Raw genomic sequence first — 21,240 nt, 5'->3', positions numbered from 1 at the left:
GGTGAGCCCGGGACCAGCAGGGGGTCCAGCAGACACAGGCAGCAAAGCCAGGCCTGAGAACACCCTCTGGTTCACTAGCCCCAGACAACGGGCCTTTTCACAGGCTCAGCCCCAAAGAAGGGAAGTCAGAGCACCAAGGATGCTGTTCTGTTCTTTCCCGTAGAACCGCATTCCTCTCACTGTCTGGGGTGAGCAGTGGCTCCCTCGACTGAACAAGGGGTTAAAAAATGCCCAATGCAGATATACTGATTAAGAATTATTTCACAGAAATATACTCTTACTCTCAGACTGTTTAAATACGCAGAAACAAGGCAGGGAGAAAGCAGGAGCGGGGAGCTGGGAACAGCCAGGGGTGGTGTTGTCTTCTTCTCTTTAAAGACATAGGAGGTTTACAGGGAAAATGGCCAACCGCAAAACCAGCACTGCTGAAAGCAATAGTAAAAGGACACAATCTAAAATCATGCTACAAAAATAGTGTTATCTGGTTTAACTAAATGTACATCTTTCTTTCAATTCCATGATTAACAAGAGTGTTTACATGACCGACACACGGAAGGCACCAAAGGTGAAGTGATTATTATTTGTTGTAAAATATACAAAGACAGAATTGCCTACTTTGGGGGGGGGGGGGTGCGGGGACAGACAGTCATACCTGTAATAAATTAGTTAAGTGTTTTTGCCATGGGTTCCTGAACCCTTACAAATTGCAACATATACAAATAGTGTCGATCCCTAGCGTTCTCTTAGAGGAAACCGCATCAAAAATCAAGTTATGAAAAGCTTTATCCGCACACGCCATTTCATCCTGAGACAGGATTTGAAGACTCATTTTTAAGTGGGTTTACAGGGTGAAAGAGTTGGAAGCAGGTGGCCCCTCTGTGGGGCTGGGCCAGCTTGGGGGGCCTTCCAGGCATCCTGTCCTCAAGAGTCAACCTTCCCCCAGCCCTTGGACCAGCCAGTTCTCCCTTCAAACCCCAAATATTTGCCTGCCTCACTTCTGCAGAGATGGGAACAGAATCTTGAAACTTGCAAATCGATTCTGTAAAAGGCAGGAAAGCAAAATGACCCACAGAGGGAAGCAGCCCCCAGCGAGACCTGGCCCTGCCTGGCATGGGCATCAGGTCCCCACACAGGCCTTACTTCCTGGCCTTCCCTCCAGGTGGCTTTTCTAATAAAAGGAGGTGCTTCCTACTGGGTTTCAGATTATTATGGAATCAACTATGTCACACCTTCTCTCCTCTGAGGCACACTTAGGAAAAGAAACTTTCAGCCTCACACTAATCCCACTAACAAAGGTCATCTGAGACAATTTCCTCCTCTAAATGAGAACCATACAAGTTTTGATAGCTCACTAGAGCCCAGGCTATTAACCCCTTAATGAAGGCTCCCCAGCCTTTGTGTAATGCAGCCCAAACCACTCCAGGGTGCCTGAATTAAAGTCTTGGCATCAAAAATGTATACAATTTGGCTCAGTGGATAGAGCATCGGCCCGCAGAGTGAAGGGTCTCGAGTTTGATTCCTGTCAAGGGCACATACCTCGGTTGCAGGTTCAATCCCTGGCCTTGGTCGGGAACGTGCGGGGGGCAACCAATCGACGTGTCTCTCTCACATTGATGTTTCTCTCTCTGTGTCTCTCCCCCCTCCCTTCCACTCTCTCTAAAAATCAATGGGGGGAAAAATATCCTCAGCTGAGGATTAATAACAACAAAAAGTAGACAACTAACTAACCTTACGAAAAAGACAGACTAATCAAGGATCCATAATATAAACTTTATTCTAGGCAAACTGCCATTGATTCATTCCAACTCAGTGGGCTTGTGGGTAACTTTTCTTTACCCTTATACCTATGGAATAAGATAATCTAGAAAAAAAAAATCACCCAGATTGAGAAATTATATCCAAATGGAATAAGAATATAGACTAGACCAAAAAAGGGAAAATCTATTGGGCCCACTGCTCTGTTTCAGGCCCAAGAGGGGATAAGTGCCGTTCACTGGTGAGAAGACAAGTCAAACAGAACATTCGCTTTCAGAAGACAGTTCTAGATCTCACAGATTTTGAGGGTATTTTCTTTCAGAGACAGTTTCAAAATGAAAGAAATGTAAAGGTTCAAATATTTCAGATTACCTTCTCAACCAGACCGTTCTTATGATTTCAACACTATCTGATAAGAGAAGAGACACGTGATTCTGTAAAGAGCTGGGACGCTTACAAGGCAGTGTTGGGTCTGAGTCCGCTCTAAGGTGGCACCGAAACCAGAATCCAAGTCACCTGGCCAGACCTGCGAGTTCCCAAACAACACCCAGAGCCCTCCGGGCGCCAAGGCACACTGGCCCTACATTCAGCTCCGGCTCTCAAGCTGATTCCAGAACACAAGACCTCACTGTTCCAAAGACAAGGGGATAGAATGGTAGCTAACCAAGCACATCTTTTCAAGACTTCTTGGGTCGGTCACCAGTCTAGTGTTATCAACAACCCCACAGAAGACAGAGCCGGGGCCGAGGGGCCCCCTCCTCTCACCTCTCAGACCTGCCCCAGCTCCCACCTCATCACCCTTCTGGTCCTAAAAGTGGGTGCTGATAAAATAAGCAAGACATGGGGAAGAGAGAGCCGTGGGTTCTGCAAACTTCACTGAGAAATAAAAAAGTGGGCTGGAGCCGAAACCGGTTTGGCTCAGTGGATAGAGCGTCGGCCTGCGGACTGAAGGGTCCCGGGTTCGATTCCGGTCAAGGGCATGTACCTTGGTTGCGGTCACATCCCCAGTGGGAGGTGTGCAGGAGGCAGCTGATCGATGTTTCTCTCTCATCGATGTTTCTAGCTCTCTATCCCTCTCCCTTCCTCTCTGTAAAATATCAATAAAATATATTTAAAAAAAAAAAAAAAGTGGGCTGGAGACCTCACAAGCTAATGGCAATCCCTGGAGCAGGAAGCAACTTTTTATTTTGCTCAAGAGAAGCAATTGGCAGCAGCCCTCAACCTAGGAAGTGTCTGTGCCTTTTACTACCTGTTCAATGTCGTCATTTTCCTATAAATAAGATATGGAGAAAATGAGAACCAGGCTATCGCACAGCGACTTCCCGTTGCTTTGTTTTGAACAGGGATGGCACCAGTGGAGCCACATAAACAGCCACTGCCTCCATTCAGAATCACTAAATTAGCCACGTGTTGTCTCCACACGCTACTCATCTGTTAGGATGGGTTCTAAAAACCCACAGAAAATCTTGCACAGCCGGATATTAGAACTTGGTCCACCTCTTAAACACATGGGAGAGGGGTTTCTTCCCAAACAGCACGAGTGTCTATAAGAAAAGATGAGTCTGGGCCACAGGTAGGACACGACAGATGGGGGGAGGGGGAGGATGGCATTCAAGGCTCATTCATTGCAAGCAAGAATTCACAGACATATGCAGACAGAAGACCGCTTCCTCTCCTCAGAGACCAGCTATGGCTTAACCCCAAGTCTGAATTAAAGAAACGTTCAAGAAGGTAGATGAAGCTGCCTACTTTAAAAAAGCAGGAATGGCCCTGGCTGGTGTGGCTCAATGGGCTGGAGTGGTGTGCTGTACACTAAAGGTTGTCGGGTGCGATCCTGGTCAGGGCACATACCAGGTTGCAGGTTCTATCCCCGGTCATGTATATACAGATGTTTCTCTCACATCAATGTTTCTCTCTCACCTCCCCCTCTCTAAAATCAATGGAAAACATATCCTCAGGTAAGAAATGAAAAAAGAGTAGGAATGTTTTCAACTGAGTCACAAAGCTCTCACCAGAAGCCTTCCAGCACAGGGTGGAGGTCAGATACACACCAGACCCACCCAGGGGCGTAAGCGTTCCTACCAGGCGACAGTAATGGTAACCAAAGGGCCATGAATGTTGTCTACCTCCCCAAGCCAAGCCCTCAGAGCCAAGCCAGGCCCTCCCTGGCTTCCCTGTGGCCAGGCTGGGCTCTGCTGATGCTGGTCCTTCAGTTCAGGTTGCCAAGGAAGACATGGATAAGTATTGGGACTGGGCAGGCTACCACATTCTTGCCTTTTTCTAGGCAAAGATAATCTCTCAAATATATTTTTATTGATTTCAGAGAGGAAGGGAGAGGGAGAAGAGATAGAAACATCAATGATGAGAGAGAATCACGGATTGGCTGCCTCCTGCACAGCCCCCACACTGGGGACTGAGCCCGCAACCCAGGCATGTACCCTGACCGGGAATCGAGCTCGAGACCTCCTGGTTCATAGGTCAATGCTCAACTGGTGAACCATGCCGGCCGGGTTCTTAGGAGATTTTAACCTATAAATGTCTTGGTCCTTCCCCAGCTTTATATGGGGCCAGTGCCTCTGGGCTTTCCTGACTGCATCTCTTTGTATGAAAGGGAGAAGGTATTTCCTTTCATACCTTCATTCAGTGTAAAGGGAAGACAAAGGAAATTCAGAGAGAGAAAACACCACATCCACCAAATCTGTGCCAAGATAAACTTTCTCTGAAGACGTCAGTGTTTGCATCCATCTAAAACCACCAAATGCTTGAGGGTTTCAACCATACAGTCGCTAGGAACAAATTCAAATGCACAAAGCAACTGTAGCTCTCTTCAGGTTTGGCACAGACCATGAAAGCCATTACCATCCCACCAGAAAATTGAGAAACACTACGACTGCCTCAGTCTGAAAATACCCCAAAACAAACTGACACTGACCCATATTGGAACTATTAAATGCAAAAACACACTTCCTTTAATTTGTCAAAAAAAGAAGTGCTATAGGCCCCCAGAAATCTAGATTGTCTTGTTTGTACAGAGGCAATGTAAGAAGAACACAGGTGTCTTTACCGTCACCTGGACAAGCATATCCCCTTCACAACTTCTCACCACCACACTGCCACAGGTGACGAGATGGATGGCGGTGCATCACACCAGCTGGAGAGCTAATTAAATAGAAAGAAATATATTTACAAACTCCATGGGAGAGCCTCATGGCACAAAGGATATTAAATAGTTACAGGGACATAAATTATTCCAAAGATTCTAACCCTAAGATGCACATCAACTCCTAAGTCGCTCTGTGGCACTCAGTGTCATCACTCTTCCTCATTATCAGCCTCTACAGTGTCCATGGGCTTCAGAACAGCTTCTTGCAGCTGACAGCACAGCCTCAGGAGGCCAGGAGGTTCCTTTTCCCAGATGATCAACTGGTCCGATGGAAGTGACTCGGGAAAACTTGGGCAGCAATCCTGCCTGAATGGTATTCTTTTCTTCAATCTCACTTCAAAGGCGGTTTTTTATTGAGGCCAAGTAACATGATTCCCAGCAGGAGATTTCTGATAAAGTACAGGGTGGTCCTTCCAAGTGGGCCCCATTTAATGCAAGGCCGAGTCTTTGTGACCCTGTTTTTAAATGGAACTCGCGGAGTGAGATAAGCCCAATTTTGACTAGGCATACACACTCAACAAATGCAAAATAAATACATAAAATGAACAGATAAAATCCAGATGTTAGAATCTCCTAAAAAAATCACTATATAGAATAGGTTCAAAGTTCGTGAAGCGTGACTTGTACTGCCTCAGGACAGACACGGAGAGAGGGCTCCAACAGACCCTCTGGGCAGCACGCCCCGCTGTGACCAGGCCTGGCTGCCCTCTGGGGGAGCAGAGGGAGGTGAGTTACCCCCAGACCAGCTGGGTCTGCACCCGCAGCCATGGCCCCTGAAGCAGACAAGGGTCTTGCACATGTGACCTGGGCCGGTGCCCAGGGAAAGAACTCAGATTGTCTAGATGTTCAGTTCAGGGATAGCAGAGTACCATTTCCTAGGAATCCCCAGCCACCTGATCAATCCCCCAACGCTGCTCTTTATGAAGAATCCAATGCCACACACGCATAGATGGACACTTTCCCACGCATGCTCTCCTCTCGCCACCCCCAAAGACATTCCCTGTTCTCTCTTATCACACAGAACGCTGCCAACGCTGGGATCGGTCACTAGCACAAGCTCCCGGAGGTTCTCCGCGTTACTGCAAGATCGTCCCACTTTCCCTCCAGCAGTAACTGTTTTTTCCTTGGTGAGGGCTAATCACAAAGCATTAGAGCTAGAGTGAGGTTTGTAAACATCAAAAACAGCTCAGAGTGAAAACCTGACAAATTAAAACGATTTTTCCATAAAAGATACAATTAATCTCCAACAGGAAGAAAAAGACAACACTACAGCATCATAGGGGCTCATTTAACTCCTTCACCACAATAATCTTCACTTTATCAAGAATCAGTTCAAAAACTGGACATACCTATATTTCTTCCCAACAACTTCTAAGATGGACGTTCATAGTTAGGACCCTGAAAAGCTTCAATTCGTGCCTTCTCAAATATCAATGAAAGGATGTCATGGTGCAAATTCAAGTATTTTCGAGTCCTAGACAAGTCTACACAGAATCACTTTAGAACTCTTCTCAGGTCATTGAAAATTAGCACGTATCTCTAAAGGAGTGTCCCCACCTGCGGTCCAAACGGGCAAGTGTTCTGGCTGGCGGGATGGACTGCGTTTCTTTCCTGGATTTTACCTGAGGAGGTAAAATGATAGCAAATCTGCAATGCAGCCTCAAAGCATTACGGGTAGTTAGGAGAGAGAAAAACAAGATGGTCCCCATATTCCTGGAGGAGAAGCTGGAATCAGGGAGGTGATTCATTTGAGGAAGAATCGAGTGTTTTCTCAGCAGGTGGGAAGTGAAAGGTAACCCTCCTGCATGTGGAGCTGTCCCAAGGGGACACCAGCAATGACCATCCCCAAAAAGTCCAGACCCAGCCCAGAGCTCACCAGCACACCCATCACTGCAACCCTCAGTGCCACGCGTGGCTGCCCGGGCCTGTGCTGGCTGTCTCGACGCCCGGGGCATGGAAGACAAGCAGTTGGGGAAGATCCTGGCAGCAAGACTAATGCTGATGGAGCTCACCATGGGGGCTGCCCAGGAATCACTGCTGACGGACTGTTCCAACCTTGTACCTTCATTCCTTGCCTTCCCCCTTTGTGGCAGCCCCCATTTAATCCAAAGTCTTGACTTGTCACAAATACATGTGACAGGGTGGCTCAGAGTCAGATGGGAAGGAAGCCTGTGCTCAGGGCCGGTGAAGACCTAAAGTGGACATGGCAGCCAGGGAGACGGGCTGCTCCCACGGCCACCAAACGCTGGAGAACCCATAGGTCTCTCCCACCCACTTCTGTCTACACAGCAGGGTGCAGGGCTCTCCGCCTCACATACCTAACAGGGCCACTCTGGGGGAGGCAGGGGGACCTTTCCCAAAATGAACTTTACCAAAGAGGACAAAATTCAGCTTAAACACGTGAGAATCTGTCATGACGAGGGAAAGAAAACTTGATTGAAAGGACGGGCACGAGAATGAGGGAGGGCTCTGGCGGGCCCTCATGTGTCCAGGCGCTGGATCTCCGGGCGCCCATCGACGTCCCGGGACTCGGTGCGGGCTCGGATGTAGTCATTGGCACTCTGCTGGTGGATGCTGACTCTCCATTTCTGTACGGCCAGGAATGTGTTCACCGCATACACCGCTGTTGCCAAGAAGCCAAATATCTACGAGAAACAGGCATGGATAGTCCTCAGACACATCAGCAGTCTACGAGGTGTCCGGGCAGGACCCTGAGCGGCTTACAGCTGTGCCCCCAACACCTGGCCCGGCTGAACGTTTAGCTGTCAGACTGTGGCCAAATCTATAGTCACGTGACCCACAGAAGTCCTGCCTGACCTGAAGACAGCCTAAGGTTTCTCACAAAGTATTTTGGATCTTTTTTCTTTAATTACAAAAATGCCTTTTGCCCAGCTGGTGTGGCTCAGTGGTTGAGCGTCGACCTATGAACCAGGAGGTCATGGTTCGATTCTCAGTCAGGGTATATGCCTGGGTTGCGAGCTCGATTCCCAATAGAAGGTGTGCAGGAGGCAGCTGATCAATGATTCTCTCTCATCATTAATGTTTCTATCTCTCCCTCTCCCTGAAATCAATAAAAACGTATTTAAAATCAATTAAAAATTTTTAAATGCCTTTTACAGCACCTTCATGGTCACTGGTCCCAGATGAGAAAATACATGTAGACAAAATCCCACGCACACAGAAAATCAGGGGCTCATGTGTGAGCCCAACTCAGGCCATAAGGCCTGATACTCCAAAGCACAGCCCTCAAACCCCCACCTGCTCTCCAGCTGCCTGTCACCTAGGCAGCTCCAGGGTGAGAAGCAGCAGGTTTGGCTTAGTTAATAACGACTGATGAATCTACTGAGTGACACCTGGGAGAGCAGCTCGTTTAATATTTTTCATGAACCTTTTAATCCTCCCATTACAAAAACACTACATATTCTTTGTAAATACAGAACAATACAGAAATGCAGAGCACAGGGGCAATCTTACATTATCTGCTTCCCACCCACCCCCCATGGCATTCTACCCTGAAGAGCAAAAATGTCATCTGACTACTAAGTGGTGTCAAGATTGTGTTCTTCATTAAAACCTCCACATCAGCCCATAAGGCTTGAAAAAGCAACACCACTAACAGACAGACATCCAGGGTCCTGTTGGAAACAGACTAGAGCAGTGGTTCTCAAACTTGAGTGCGCCCGAGTCAGCTGGAGGCGGGTTAAAACACATTTCTGATTCTGTGGCTCTGGGGGAGCCTGAGAATGGCATTTCTAACAAGTTCCTGGGTGATACTGAGGCTGCTGTTCCGGGAACCACACTTTGAGAACCATAGCACTGAAGGGACTGGAACCTCCATTGGCCCAATAACAATTTCATTAGCAAAGAAAAAGCTAAAGGACAATGAGTAGGACACACATAAGGGGACAGAGGACAGCAAGTCACAAGAAGTATACAAATCAGCCCGTGTTTTAACCACTTGAGTTCACCTACCACGGCAGCAATTTCTGCTCCGGCTTTGTGGTTTAAAGCAGCCAGTACAATGGAAGCAATAAAGAAAAAGAAAGTGCTGAGTCCAGTGTTGACCAAATCCTAAAGAAAAAGATAAATAAAATCACTTGAAAAGAAGCATCTCATGCTTTGCCCTGAAAGCCATTGAAGAACTTTCGAAACAAGAACAATACCCAGCCTCTGTGCTGGCTCCATAGTTTCATCTCAATGGCCCGGAGGTGTTGGTTGTACAAAGGAAGGCAAACACCATAATTGGATGATGCTACTGGATAAACAACCACAGCAAAACCCACGTCACCATTTGTCAATGACTTATTACAGAAACCCAAACTGCTAACCTATCGAGGACATGCACACTAATTACCACTTAGGGTTCTCTTGTTGTCTCTTAAAAAACTCATTCAAATCATCCTGGCATGTGGAAGCTTTTCTGCAGACATGTTTTCATTTCTCTTGCGTGATCACATGATTTTATTTATTCTATTTTAATATCTATATCGTCCAGTTTTTCTGTAACAACCACTTATCACTTGCACAGTTTAAAAAGCTTAAAACTAGAGTACTGCAAAAGTTAGTCGGCACCTGCTGCTTGAGCTCCTTGGCCACGAAACAAAACCAAGGCTCTTAATGTGCGCTGTTCCACTTATGCTAGGGGGCACACCCAGGCATGCCCTCAGATGTGGATTGGGGGGCCGGTGGGGGGTTATTAGTCAACATTGGTACTTAATTTTTTAAAAATACTTTTAATGGGCCCTGGCTGGTTTTGCTCAGTGGATAGAGCATCAGCCTGAGGACTGAAGGGTCCCAGATTCGATTCCGGTCAAGGGCACATGCCCAGGTTGCAGACTCGATCCCCAGTAGGGGGTGTGCAGGAGGCAGCCAGTCAATGATTCACTCTCATCACTGATGTTTCTATCTCTCTTTCTCCCTTCCTCTCTGAAATCAATAAAGAAATATGTTAAATAATAATAATAAAATAAAATACTTTTAATGGGATGTGTACTCTATAAGATGCATGTTTTCCAGTTTGCCACAGCTGTCCCCACTCCCTGCAGTCTCATAAGCAGCCACTCCATGCTTCCTGTTTGGCCCCTGAAACACCCGGCTGCAGCCCTCCTATGCTAACAGAAGCAAAGGAAGGTCATCCTCACATACCATGTTTTCGAGTCCCTCCTCCAGTAACACACTAGTGAGTACAGGTGTGAGCCCAAGTAACTCCAATAACAGATCAAGGGGATCTGGACTAGAGGGCGCTAACTCCAGGCCTATTGGCCATATCTGAACCACAAATAGGTTTGATTTGTCCAATGTTCAAAACAAATTTGAACAAGCTAATATTTATAACATCAGAGGCCTACACATAAAAACTAACATCTAAAACAAAACAACAACAAAACCCACAGAGCTTGCATTTTGTTTGGGGGAGGTTTATGAGGTTCTCTTTGCTATCTGTTTACTATGCTATCAATTTAGATCACAACTCTGTAAGCATTTTCCTACGGATAACACAAACTTTACCTTAAAAATAGTTGAGACATTGAAACTTGTCATAAAAACTCAGACAAAATGCCTCCACTACCTTGAGGTTTTAGAGTTTAAATTTAAATCACATTTTTCTCAGTGTTCAATGCTGAGACAAAACCAATTCAGTCTTCAATGACATCAACTTTTCTGGTTCAGCTCTGCTCTCATTTTTCCTCCTAAGAGTCTCAACAACACAGAGAGCATCCTGTCGGAAGACCCTCTCCTCTGGGCACCCCACAGGACCACATGGGAGTGGCCCTGCCAGGCAAGGTGACCAGCTCCGGCCTCCTCCCCAGCTCCCTCACCTGGGCCACACTTCCATGGTGCTGCACCAGCCAAAGAGAGAGGCGCTCTCCCGAGGTAGCTGGTGTCAGCGCCCTCCTCTCCTCTGCTGCCCTCGTAGAAGCTGTGGGGCCCACAGGGTCTTCCTCCCGCAGGCACAGAGGCTGAGGCAGCTGACTACTTTCCTGTGTTTCCCTGACCAATTCCCTTTGAACTCCGGCACATGCTTACTTGCAAAGAAATACCAAGAAAACCAAATGCTATTAAGTTTCCTCTCGTTTAGTTCATAAAGAGAAGTAACACAAGTCCAGGAAAAGGGGCCTGGGAGTGAGTGACCAGCCAGGAGCTTCCCATGCTGATTGGAGGGTAAGGCTGTCAAACAGGGTTAAGAACCCAAACCACAGGGAGAAGAGGACACATTTCCACTCAAGACTGATCAATCACTAAACCTTCCTTCCAGTCCTCCCAGTTGCTTTGAATTTAATAATATCCCAAGGCTTTGCAAGTTATTGCCATTTTCATTCATATTTTCAATTCTTCCTGAATTAATTCTTTTATAAATGGCTTTTGGGTCCGGTGTGAAAAATATGCAAAAATGCATTAATTCTATTGTCTCTTTCCCATATTCTGTACATATCGATATCACTAATCTTCTCAGAAGATCATGAAATTGAAATGACATCTTCAAAGAGGTCAAAGTAATTGTTAGAATGTTTCTGCCATTAGTGAAGATTCCATTTAAGTTATAGTTTTATTCAACTCAGTAAAGAAATGTAACATTTCACAGTTGAATTACAATGGAATATTTCAGTACCACAATGAACTGGAACCAAACACAACATGGAGAGGTTCCCATTCTCCCTTAGGGCCAAGCAGCAGCCGATCCTTTCACAGTCGGAGGGTGGTGACTTGTACTCACCGTCAGGTTCCAGTTGATCTGGGGGATCCTCATGTGAAGGTTGAGACTGAACAGAATCAGCAAGACTCCGGTCACCACAAACGCACTGCAGCTCACAAACTCAAAAAAGTAGAGGCCTTCACACGGGGAGCATTCCATGATGGTCTCTATGCAGATGAACGCAATCAGGGCCAAAATCTAGGAAGAAGATTGGAAATATAACATGTGTATGTAGGTTTAGTACACATCCGGTGACATATGTGCCTGCCACATTTAAATTAAATCCACCACCGCCACCCTATGCAGCCACAGAGTTTCCCTCTGGGGACAGCAGTCGTTAGGAGTATGACCTGGTTCAATGCTTACATGAGGATGTAAAGGTACAGAGCCTTTACAAATTCCTGGTGTGGACAGCTAAGCCCCACCACAGTATACTGAATCCAGTCCGATGCAGTGTGGCCCTTGTGAAGAAGCAGAAAGGAATGTCTCTGTGATTTTTTTAGTTCTATCTCTGCCATGAGTAAGTGGACACTGTCTACACACGTTTCTAATTTATAGTCTTTACTCTAAAAAGGAGGCCCATTTAGTTAATTCATGAGCTATGCGCTTTTTAAAAGTTTATCATTGGACTGGATCACAAAAACACAGACTGGCAGTTGATAAAACCATTGTTAAATATACCAAAAATAGAATCAATTTCTTTCTGAAGGATCTAAGTTACATTCTAGCAATATGTCCCAAGAGATTGGAAACCATAAAGTCAAAGAGGTATCAATGGAAATTGCCAGGTGAACTTTGAAGGAAGAATTCAGGAAAAGGAGGAAGCCCAAACAAAGGCTGAGTTAATGGCCCTGTGATCAAAGAAAGGCGTGCAGTTCTCACACCTAAAACCCGATCGGAATGAGCTTTTGGCCTGTACTTCACCTCTTTAGCCAAGCACCTCACAACCTACCTTATGTCAAGCCTACACCAGTTTCCAGTCTAGACCTCACCTCAAAGGTCAAGGATGTACAGGGAGGCAGCTCGGTGGTTCCAGATCTGTCCTTTGAGCCGGCGCCATCAGGATCACCAGGGAGCTTGTTAGAAATGCAGAACCTCTACTTCCCCTTCCTTGACCTACAGAGTCAGAATCTGCATTTCTGACAAGATCCTCAGAAGATTCAAGCATGGGAAGCACATGCTGTTCTGGGGCCCTTCTCCGCCTACTGTAGACCCACTCATGCCTTTCAATGCTCTACTCAATGCCACCTCCTCCCCGTGCCTTCCCTGATTGTGTCCCTCCCTGCCAGACATTACCCGATCCCACCCTCTCTCAGGAAAGCTTGCTCCTCTGTGACTGAATTCTCCCTTTCTTATGCTTAGCACTAGAGGCCCGGTGCACAAAATTCGTGCACTTGGGGGGGGTCTCTCAGCATGGCCTGCGCCCTCTCGCAGTCAGGGAGCCCTTGGGGGATGTCTGACTGACGGCTTAAGGAGAAGGCCTAAGCCGGCAGTTGGACATCCTTAGTGCTGCCATGGAGGCGGGAGAGGCTCCCACCGCTGCCACTGCACTCGCCAGCTGTGAGCCCAACTTCTGGCTGAGCAGCGCGATTCCCCTGTTGGAGCGCACTGACCACCAGGGGGCAGCTCCTGTGTTGAGCATCTACCCGCTGGTGGTCAGTGTGCGTCATAGTGACCAGTCATTCCGCCGTTCAGTTGATTTGCATATTAGCCTTTTATTATATAGGATTATGCCTCCTGAGCTATTTAAAAATACAGCCAGTCCATCTCTCTCTACTCCCAAGATACTAAGCAAAATAATTTGCACACAGCCAACAAATGGGGGCTCAGGGAGCCACTAAAAACCCATAAAACAATTCCTTGTGTACTTGTTAGCATCCCTACAGAAAAGGAAGGGTAGCTCTGCTTTTTCCACAGCCAATACTTTCACAGAAAAAGACACCTTTTTCTAACAATGGTATTAGATATTTTCACATTTCTATTATCATCAGCGCATTAAAGATATGGGTGTTTAAGCACATACTTTGTGCTTCTCCTAATGGCTCCTTATTATCTACAGAACCATAGACTTTCATTCTCCACCTGAATTACATGCCTGACTTGCAGGCAATTCACAAAGAAATAGTTCATATAAGAGAAACTCCTAAACTTTTTTTTACCCCTGTAATTGGATCTAGCAATCTTGGGCAAGAAATAACACACTATACTGATGAGTTACAAATGTTTCTGGTATGCTAACTTCAACCATATTTGTGTGGGAAGGTAACACCTACATTCTTAAATATTAAAATAAAAATGGTTTCAAGAACATGCAAATCTAACAGACCATTCAATATAGCAGTGAACAAAACATAAAATTCCCTGCTCCTTAGTTCATATTCTAAAGAAGAGATTTTTAAAAATTAAGCCCTGGCTCAGTTGGTTGAGCATTATCCCATGCACCAGGAGGTTGCTGGTTTGATTCTGGTCAGGGCACATGCACAGATTGTGGGCTAACACCCCAGTAGGGGGCGTGCAGGAGGCAGCCAATCGATGTTTCTCATCAATGTTTCTAGATTATCTCTCTCCCTCTTCCTCTCACTCTAAAAAAAAAAAATCAATTAAAAAGCATACAAAAAATAGCTGACAAGTAAATTGATACTAAAAAGCTGTCAGATTTCCACAATTGCAGCTAAGTATGATTGGCAGCATCAAAAAGTAGGAAGGGAGGGATGGGGGTTGGCTGATTAAGTTCCTAGAAAACATTTAAAAATTTTCTAGCCCATGTTGTGTCAACTGTCAGGACCTTTCTGGAGGCTTTTGTAACGAACAGTATCCCTCACCGATACACAGTGGCCGGCACACAGTGGGGTTGGATTTGTGCTATGAGATTTTCTCAAGGCAGATTTACCCTCAAGATGATGCATGAAGCTTCAGAACTTCTGAATTCAGCACTCACCACTCGAACTTCTTGACTATCTCAACTCCTTTTGCCAGGTGGTGGTAGAACAGAATAAGCATTTTGGGGATTCAGCAAATTAAAAGTTGAGTGAGGGATACGTTAAATTGGGGTTTAGCTTTCACTTTCATGTATATGTTACTATAGCTTTCCCACTGTACGAATGGCTTCCAGATATGCTTTGATCTGACATCATAATGAAGAAACAGGCCCTAAAATTCACAAGATAAGTGGGTCCTACAATGCTATAGAAGTATGTCGGTGATGAAGGAGAAACAGGGTTTGAAACATATGGAGCCAGAAGCGAATCTGTGGAGAATTCTTCAGATCATCAAATGCAAGATACTATAAGAGGACAATTGTGGTTTCATTGGTATCTAAATGGAAGTTGTGCCCTATCGGGAATATATTCAATAATGCAGTAATGCAATTATGAACACACTCAACATGTCTCCCTTTTTGTTGGGAATCACATAAAATAAAATTTATTAGAATTCCAGGGTCTGTAGAGCAGAAACCTGTGGCAGTACTACAAAGAGCGAGTACATGTGTGTAAGAGATTACAGTTCATGCCTCCCAATGGGTCAGTTCACATCGTGACATACCTGACAAATCTTGAACTGACAAGGTCCGACAATCCCAAATCAAATGGCACATAAAATTGCCTCCAACGCATTGAAACAGCCTGAAGAAACTAATGTTCCAGTGACAACCTCCTACACATATTCATCAAAAAGTCAATGTATGTAGTGTAAGAGCATATTGATCATAAAATGATGATGCGTGATACAATGCAGTGGCGATCTAAAATCTGAATTGCTCAGACATATATCTAGTAGTACATTTCAGATTAACTTTGTATACTTCTTCAGATTTAAGTGACCATACTCAAGTTCAAAAATGATCTATCTTAGTGGAGGCAAAAACAGAAAGGGAACACTTTTTAAATTTGTAATTTAATGTGTTTCTCATTCTAAATACTCTCTATTGTACCTTTATATATTTAATTTTGCATCTTCTTCCTTAAAGTGGGCCTCCAAATCGTCTGTGTCTCTACACCTGATCTACTTCTGAGTTTAGGCAACAAAAGGTGAGTGGATGAGACATCTGTTACTTCTGGCAGCAGCCTTTAGGAACCATGAGCAGTTTTATCACGCTCCCTCCCCGCCTCCCCCCCACCACCCCCACTCCCCGCAGCCAGCAATGTTCCAGGTAGGGGTGGGTGGCTCTGTGTGAGGCTGATGCGCAGCCTGCTTACCACGAACCTGGGAGACTGTAACATGAGTAGAAGGAAACGACCCTTGCGTAAAACCTTGAGATTTCAAGTTTGTTACTAAGCATAATCCAGTTCATGGTGACTAGAGAGGCAAAATGCTAAATTTGCACATGCCCTGGGTATCTGATACAAAACTACAAATTTACAGGATGAATATGTTACCACCCCCCCTCACTCTTAAAGACACCGGATTCAAATGGTTTTACAGACAAACTCTTACCAGATTGTCAGGGTAAAGATATTGACTATATTACTTAAACTCTTTTAAAACAAACAAACAATACAATCAGAATTTCAATATCCATCTATGTGGTTAGGATTGTAAATAGACTTTTTAAAAATACAGGCTTCTGCCCTAACCGTTTTGGCTCAGTGGACATAGCGTCAGCCTGCCGGGCCCAAGGGTCCCGGGTTCGATTTCCGTCAAGGGTATTTACCTTGTACCCACTGGGGATGTGCAGGAGGCAGCTGATTGATGTTTCTCTCTCATCGATGTTTCTTTTTTTTTTTTTTTAAATATATTTTATTGATTTTTTACAGAGAGGAAGGGAGAGGGATAGAGAGTTAGAAACATCGATGAGAGAGAAACATCGATCAGCTGCCTCCTGCACACCCCCTACTGGGGATGTGCCCGCAACCCAGGTACATGCCCTTGACCGGAATCGAACCCGGGACCCTTCAGTCCGCAGGCCGACGCTCTATCCACTGAGCCAAACCGGTTTCGGCTCATCGATGTTTCTGACTCTCTCTCCCTCTCCCTTCGTCTCTGTAAAAAATCAATAAAATATATAAAAAAATAAAATGATCAATGTAATATGTTAAAAAATATATAGGCTTCTTTAATTTTTCAAAATTTCTACAATAAATGTGTATTTTTATTTTAAAAGTTAAATATCATATGTATAGACTTTTGAAACATCCAGGTTTATTATGAATTAAATGTTAGTGCACTAACATTTAATCAATTCTTATTTGTTTTTAAACCATTCAAGAATATTTTTAAATGACAAAAACTTTAATGGAAAATGAAAGTCACCCTGCAAGTCCATGTTGGTCCCTTTATCAGAAGAATTCATCATCCCTAAAGCCTCCCTGATAGCGCACAATCCTATTTCCTGGAAGGGCAGGAAGTGGGCACAGAACAGCCTCAAGGCGGGCACACGATAAAAAGGCCACGCTTACTCTCACTAATGTGATGGGAAGGACCCCCAGGAAGCAACCATAGCCCATGTCCCTAATATCCATGAAGACCTCTTCGAAGGTTAGACAAAATCCTACCTGTATCCCTGGCCTTGGGGTACATCAGCAAATTACCAGTTCTAAAAGGCCTCACAGTACATAACCTGTTTGCCTTTATTGGGTGTGTAGATTATGTTACCTGAACACAGAAATTTTTCTTTTCCCTCAGCATACCTGTTAACACTACATCACGGTGTTGGGAGGAAAAACAGTTTGGGAAACAAAAAAAGCCATGTGCCAGTCAGTACTCAACTTTGTCAGTGCTCAGGTCATGCACAATTTAAATGCACAGAGTGAGAAACAGAAGCTCATTTACCCAGCAGGGTAGCAACTACTGAGGACCCTGAGGACCCTGAGGACCTTGTTAATTAAGTGATGAACACACAGACACACTCTCACAGCAGGATCCAAAGTATCTTCAGTATCAAATCAAATCCTAATCAACTCTAGCACGTTCAAAATTAAAGTATCTCTCTTCCCACCAACACTGAAAAAAAAAAAACCACCACACAATATTTGAAAGATGAGACGTAGCTTCTACTGAGCCACAAAGACCCAAAGGCAAGTTGTTAAATTGCTGCTTTTGCTCGAAGACTTCATGATGTGCAGAACTGAAAACTCAGAGAGGACAGTGGAGGGGCGAGGAAGTGACTGCACTTCAGAAACCAGCTCCATTCTCAATGCACAGCTGATGCTAAGACAGGATCCTGGAGCTAGAACCACCGAAGAGGTACACGGCCTTCCCCACCATCTATCTGAGTCATGAAGCCAGGGGTTTAAGCTGTTCTAATATGGACATGTCTGTTAAATGACAAATCACTTAAAACATAAGCTCGCAGGCCATGTTGCATGGTCTGCCGAAGGAGCTCAGATAGCTAGCTGTGCAATGCAAGGCACCGCAGAATTACAATGCCTTGCATTTAGAGGAGCATCAATAATGTAAGGATGCTCTCAGGCTCTGTATTGGGCAGTTCCATTCTTTATCTCTGATGTTCACACCCACTGAGGAAGTAGGTGGCATCTCCATCGTGTAGCCCAGAAGGTTTGGCCCAGGGCCCTAAGCTAGTTCCTCCCCATACCTCGTTCCTGTACACCAGATGACTAACATATAACTTATCCAGGGTCTATTCCTTCCACACACACTTGCCTAAAGGAAAAAGCATCACTACATGACTTCTCTCAAGGAACACAATCTAGGACGCAGGGAGCCAGTGCCATGGGGGTCTTCAAAGCACACAATCTGATTACCCATTCTCAAAGGGATCTAACTACTACTGCATTTTTCTAAGAAAAATAATCCGAGAGCTGCTCCCCTCAAGGGAGGACATCCCATGAGGAAGGTAGATTTAAAATATTACCCTCCTCTCCCCCGAGACAATAAACAATAAGCACATGTTATTTGGTTCCAAATCGAAGGCGCTAAATGCAGGTATAAATGATTTAACCTGCAATCAATGTCTTCGCATTTGGTCTCTGGTTCCACTGTTTTTCTGCAGCTAAATAAATAGCGTCCAAGCTATGGAATTGCGAGATGCAGGGAATGAAAAGAAAACCCCCTGCTCTGGAAGGGCAGGAATGCCCTCGGGTGCTAAGGCACCCAGGCTGGCAGGGAGCACTAACTAGGCAACAGGATTAGTTAAACAAAGGAGCCGGGGCACAGGCAAGTGCGTTCCTTGTTGTTGAGAAGAAAGGGAGACGCAAGGACAAAAGGGGGAGGCTGCCAAGGGCTCAGGGGGGTCAGAAGAAAAGAGGTGGCTGAGAGGACCAGGGCAGTGGCAGGTCTGTCACCAGTCCAACCACCCACACCCCAAGCTGTGCTGACTTCAAACCCTGAAGGCTTTGTTTCATTTGAGGACTGAGGGCTAGGGCTCTTGCTTGTGGCTCCAGGAAGCTGTGGGCTTGGTTTGGTCTGAGTCTGGCCCACGTCACAAGACCTACTCAACTAGTACTCCTGACATATTTTTCAAGCTGGGTTCTACTGTGTAAATAATTTTGCTATTTTGGAATCCTAAAGCCATACATAAGTTAAGAGCTGAACTCAGGAGACGGTATTTCAATTTCATTTTTGGCAAGACTCTCATCTTTAACATAAATTATTATACTGACAGAGCAGCGAGCATGAATGCACACAGATTAAACCCATCGATAACTTGTCAACTATGGCTCACGAGAGCAGATCACCATCCCGGACAAATTAAAATAGGTTTGGACAGCCAACTACCTAGAGCACACAGACAGTGTTACCCAGTGAAGTGCAAAATATTTTCTTGTTTTAAAAAAAAAAGTCCAGAAAATCTTATTATGTGGTTTGATGATATAATTGCACATGATTTCAGAAAACCACAGGACAGTCAGCATCTTTCTTGCCAAAAGAATACCCACAACATTTTACTGCAAATGCCACCCTGCCCAGAAAGTTACATTTCAGACCATTTACATTACTAATGAAGCACATGAGGAGGACACAGGACACAAGCTGCTTCAAACCATACACATCTGAAGATGTTTAACTGCTGCTGGCACTCGCGTTTTCTGTTCCCCCATCCTGGCTTCATGGATAAAGTCGAAATCCCAGGCAGCAGCGTCACATCCCCACGTGATCCAAAAGCAAACTCTTCCCCCTTCCCTTCCTCTCTGCTTTAATTCTTGGGCGCGTCCCCACCCTAACATCTCCGGCAAACCACCTTAACCAAGTGGCAAAGAGCACTGCTTTTCTCACTGAGTGAGAAACAACAAGACCAAGAGTAGCTTTCTTCTAAAGATTTATTTAGGCTAAAATAATGAACCATAAATTCTAAGAGGCCAGGAGGAGACCCACCTGGAAAACCCAGCTCAGCCATGAGACCCGTGGACCCTAACAGCCCCCAGCACCTCGCATCATCCAACTGAGGGGGCGTCCAGGAGAAGAGCCTCCTTAAGTGGCCAAACCTGGGACCCCCCCCCCCCCCGGGCCTTGCCAGAGTCAAGGACTTGCGGATTCAGGCACCTTCCTCCCTGCCTTACTACACAAATTCAGCACAGTCTTTGTAAATGGTGTCCCCAGCTCTAGAGACAATAAAAAGTGGCCCCTACAATGTGACCCTCTGGTCCTCCTAAGGAATTTAACATTTGCCAAGTCCTACTGTGGGTCAAATGCTGTGCTAGGCACTGCCACAAGCATTCTCTCATCTAATCGTCATTCCATCCTGTGAGAAACATAGTTGGTTTGCTTGTTTTTAATTGAGATATAATTCACACACCATAAAATTCACCCATTTAAAGTGTATATTTCAGTGGTTTTTAGTATATTCAAAGTTATGCAGCCATCACCATTATGAACATTTTTATCACCCCAAGAAGCACATGGTTTTTAATCACCATCCTATTGACGACAAAAATGAGGGAATGATGTTAAGCAACCAATACAAGATTACAAATTCTCATCAGTAACAGAGTTGGGGTTCAAACCCAGTCCCTGAACCCTTTACAACACTGGGCACTGCTAATCAGCCCTCCACCCAGCCTTGAACTCCATTGCTCCCTTCCTATCCTGCCTCTCCTCAGTGCTCCCCAGGGCTCTGTCATGCTGCTTTCCCAGCACACACAGATTCCTCTGATCCGGACTCCCATCTCCAGTGCCCAGGCTAAACAAGAACAAGAACTTCTGGGAGAAATGATAGATTCCAGGCCTGGGACAGGACATTCCGATAAGCATATCAGAAGGCAAGGACGTTACCAAGGACTACTGAGGTTGAGTCAGGACTACAACCTATTTACATAGTTTATAAGTATCTCCTCACAAATACACTTGCTAATTTTAATTTCATGGCAGCGGGAGGGGGGGGGGCGCGCAGTGTGAGGAAAAAGTAACCTGACAGGGGAGAAGCCTGGCAGACATCACTTTAACCAAGTTAAGATCATCAGCAATGGGACAAACCTCTATCATTTGCTTCTGATATGATGCAGTGAAAAGAATACATAATCAGCCTGGCTGGTGTGGCTCAATGTTTGAGCGTCAACCAATGGACCTATGAACTGGGAGGTCACAGTTTGATTACCGTTCAGGGCACATGCCCAGGTTGCAGGCTCAATCCCCAGTAGGTGGTGTGCAGGAGGCAGCCAATCGATGATTCTCATCTTTGATGTTTCTCTCTCTCTCTCCCTCTCCCTTCATCTCTGAAATCAATAAAAATATT

General features: G+C 45.3%; 1 protein-coding gene across 2 annotated transcripts in view; it reads right to left on the bottom strand.

Moving 5' to 3' along the window:
- Positions 1-586: 586 nt before the first annotated feature.
- Positions 587-21,240, bottom strand: part of CMTM4 (CKLF like MARVEL transmembrane domain containing 4) — a 48,045-nt gene continuing 27,391 nt past the window's right edge. The window contains exons 2-4 of one of the 2 annotated variants that reach the window (XM_080646089.1): positions 11,634-11,810; positions 8,891-8,989; positions 587-7,563 (exon numbers count right to left, since the gene is read on the bottom strand). In XM_080646089.1, coding sequence (XP_080502215.1) covers positions 7,399-7,563; positions 8,891-8,989; positions 11,634-11,810 — 441 coding nt within the window. In that variant the 3' untranslated portion in view covers positions 587-7,398. The remainder of the gene's footprint in view (positions 7,564-8,890; positions 8,990-11,633; positions 11,811-21,240) is intronic. The other variant, XM_080646090.1, reaches the window with a different exon arrangement.

Source organism: Plecotus auritus, assembly GCF_963455305.1.
Source record: "Plecotus auritus genome assembly, chromosome: 10".
NCBI lineage: Eukaryota > Metazoa > Chordata > Mammalia > Chiroptera > Vespertilionidae > Plecotus > Plecotus auritus.
Note: the sequence above shows the minus strand (reverse complement) of the source record. Positions and strands in the feature narration are given on the sequence as shown.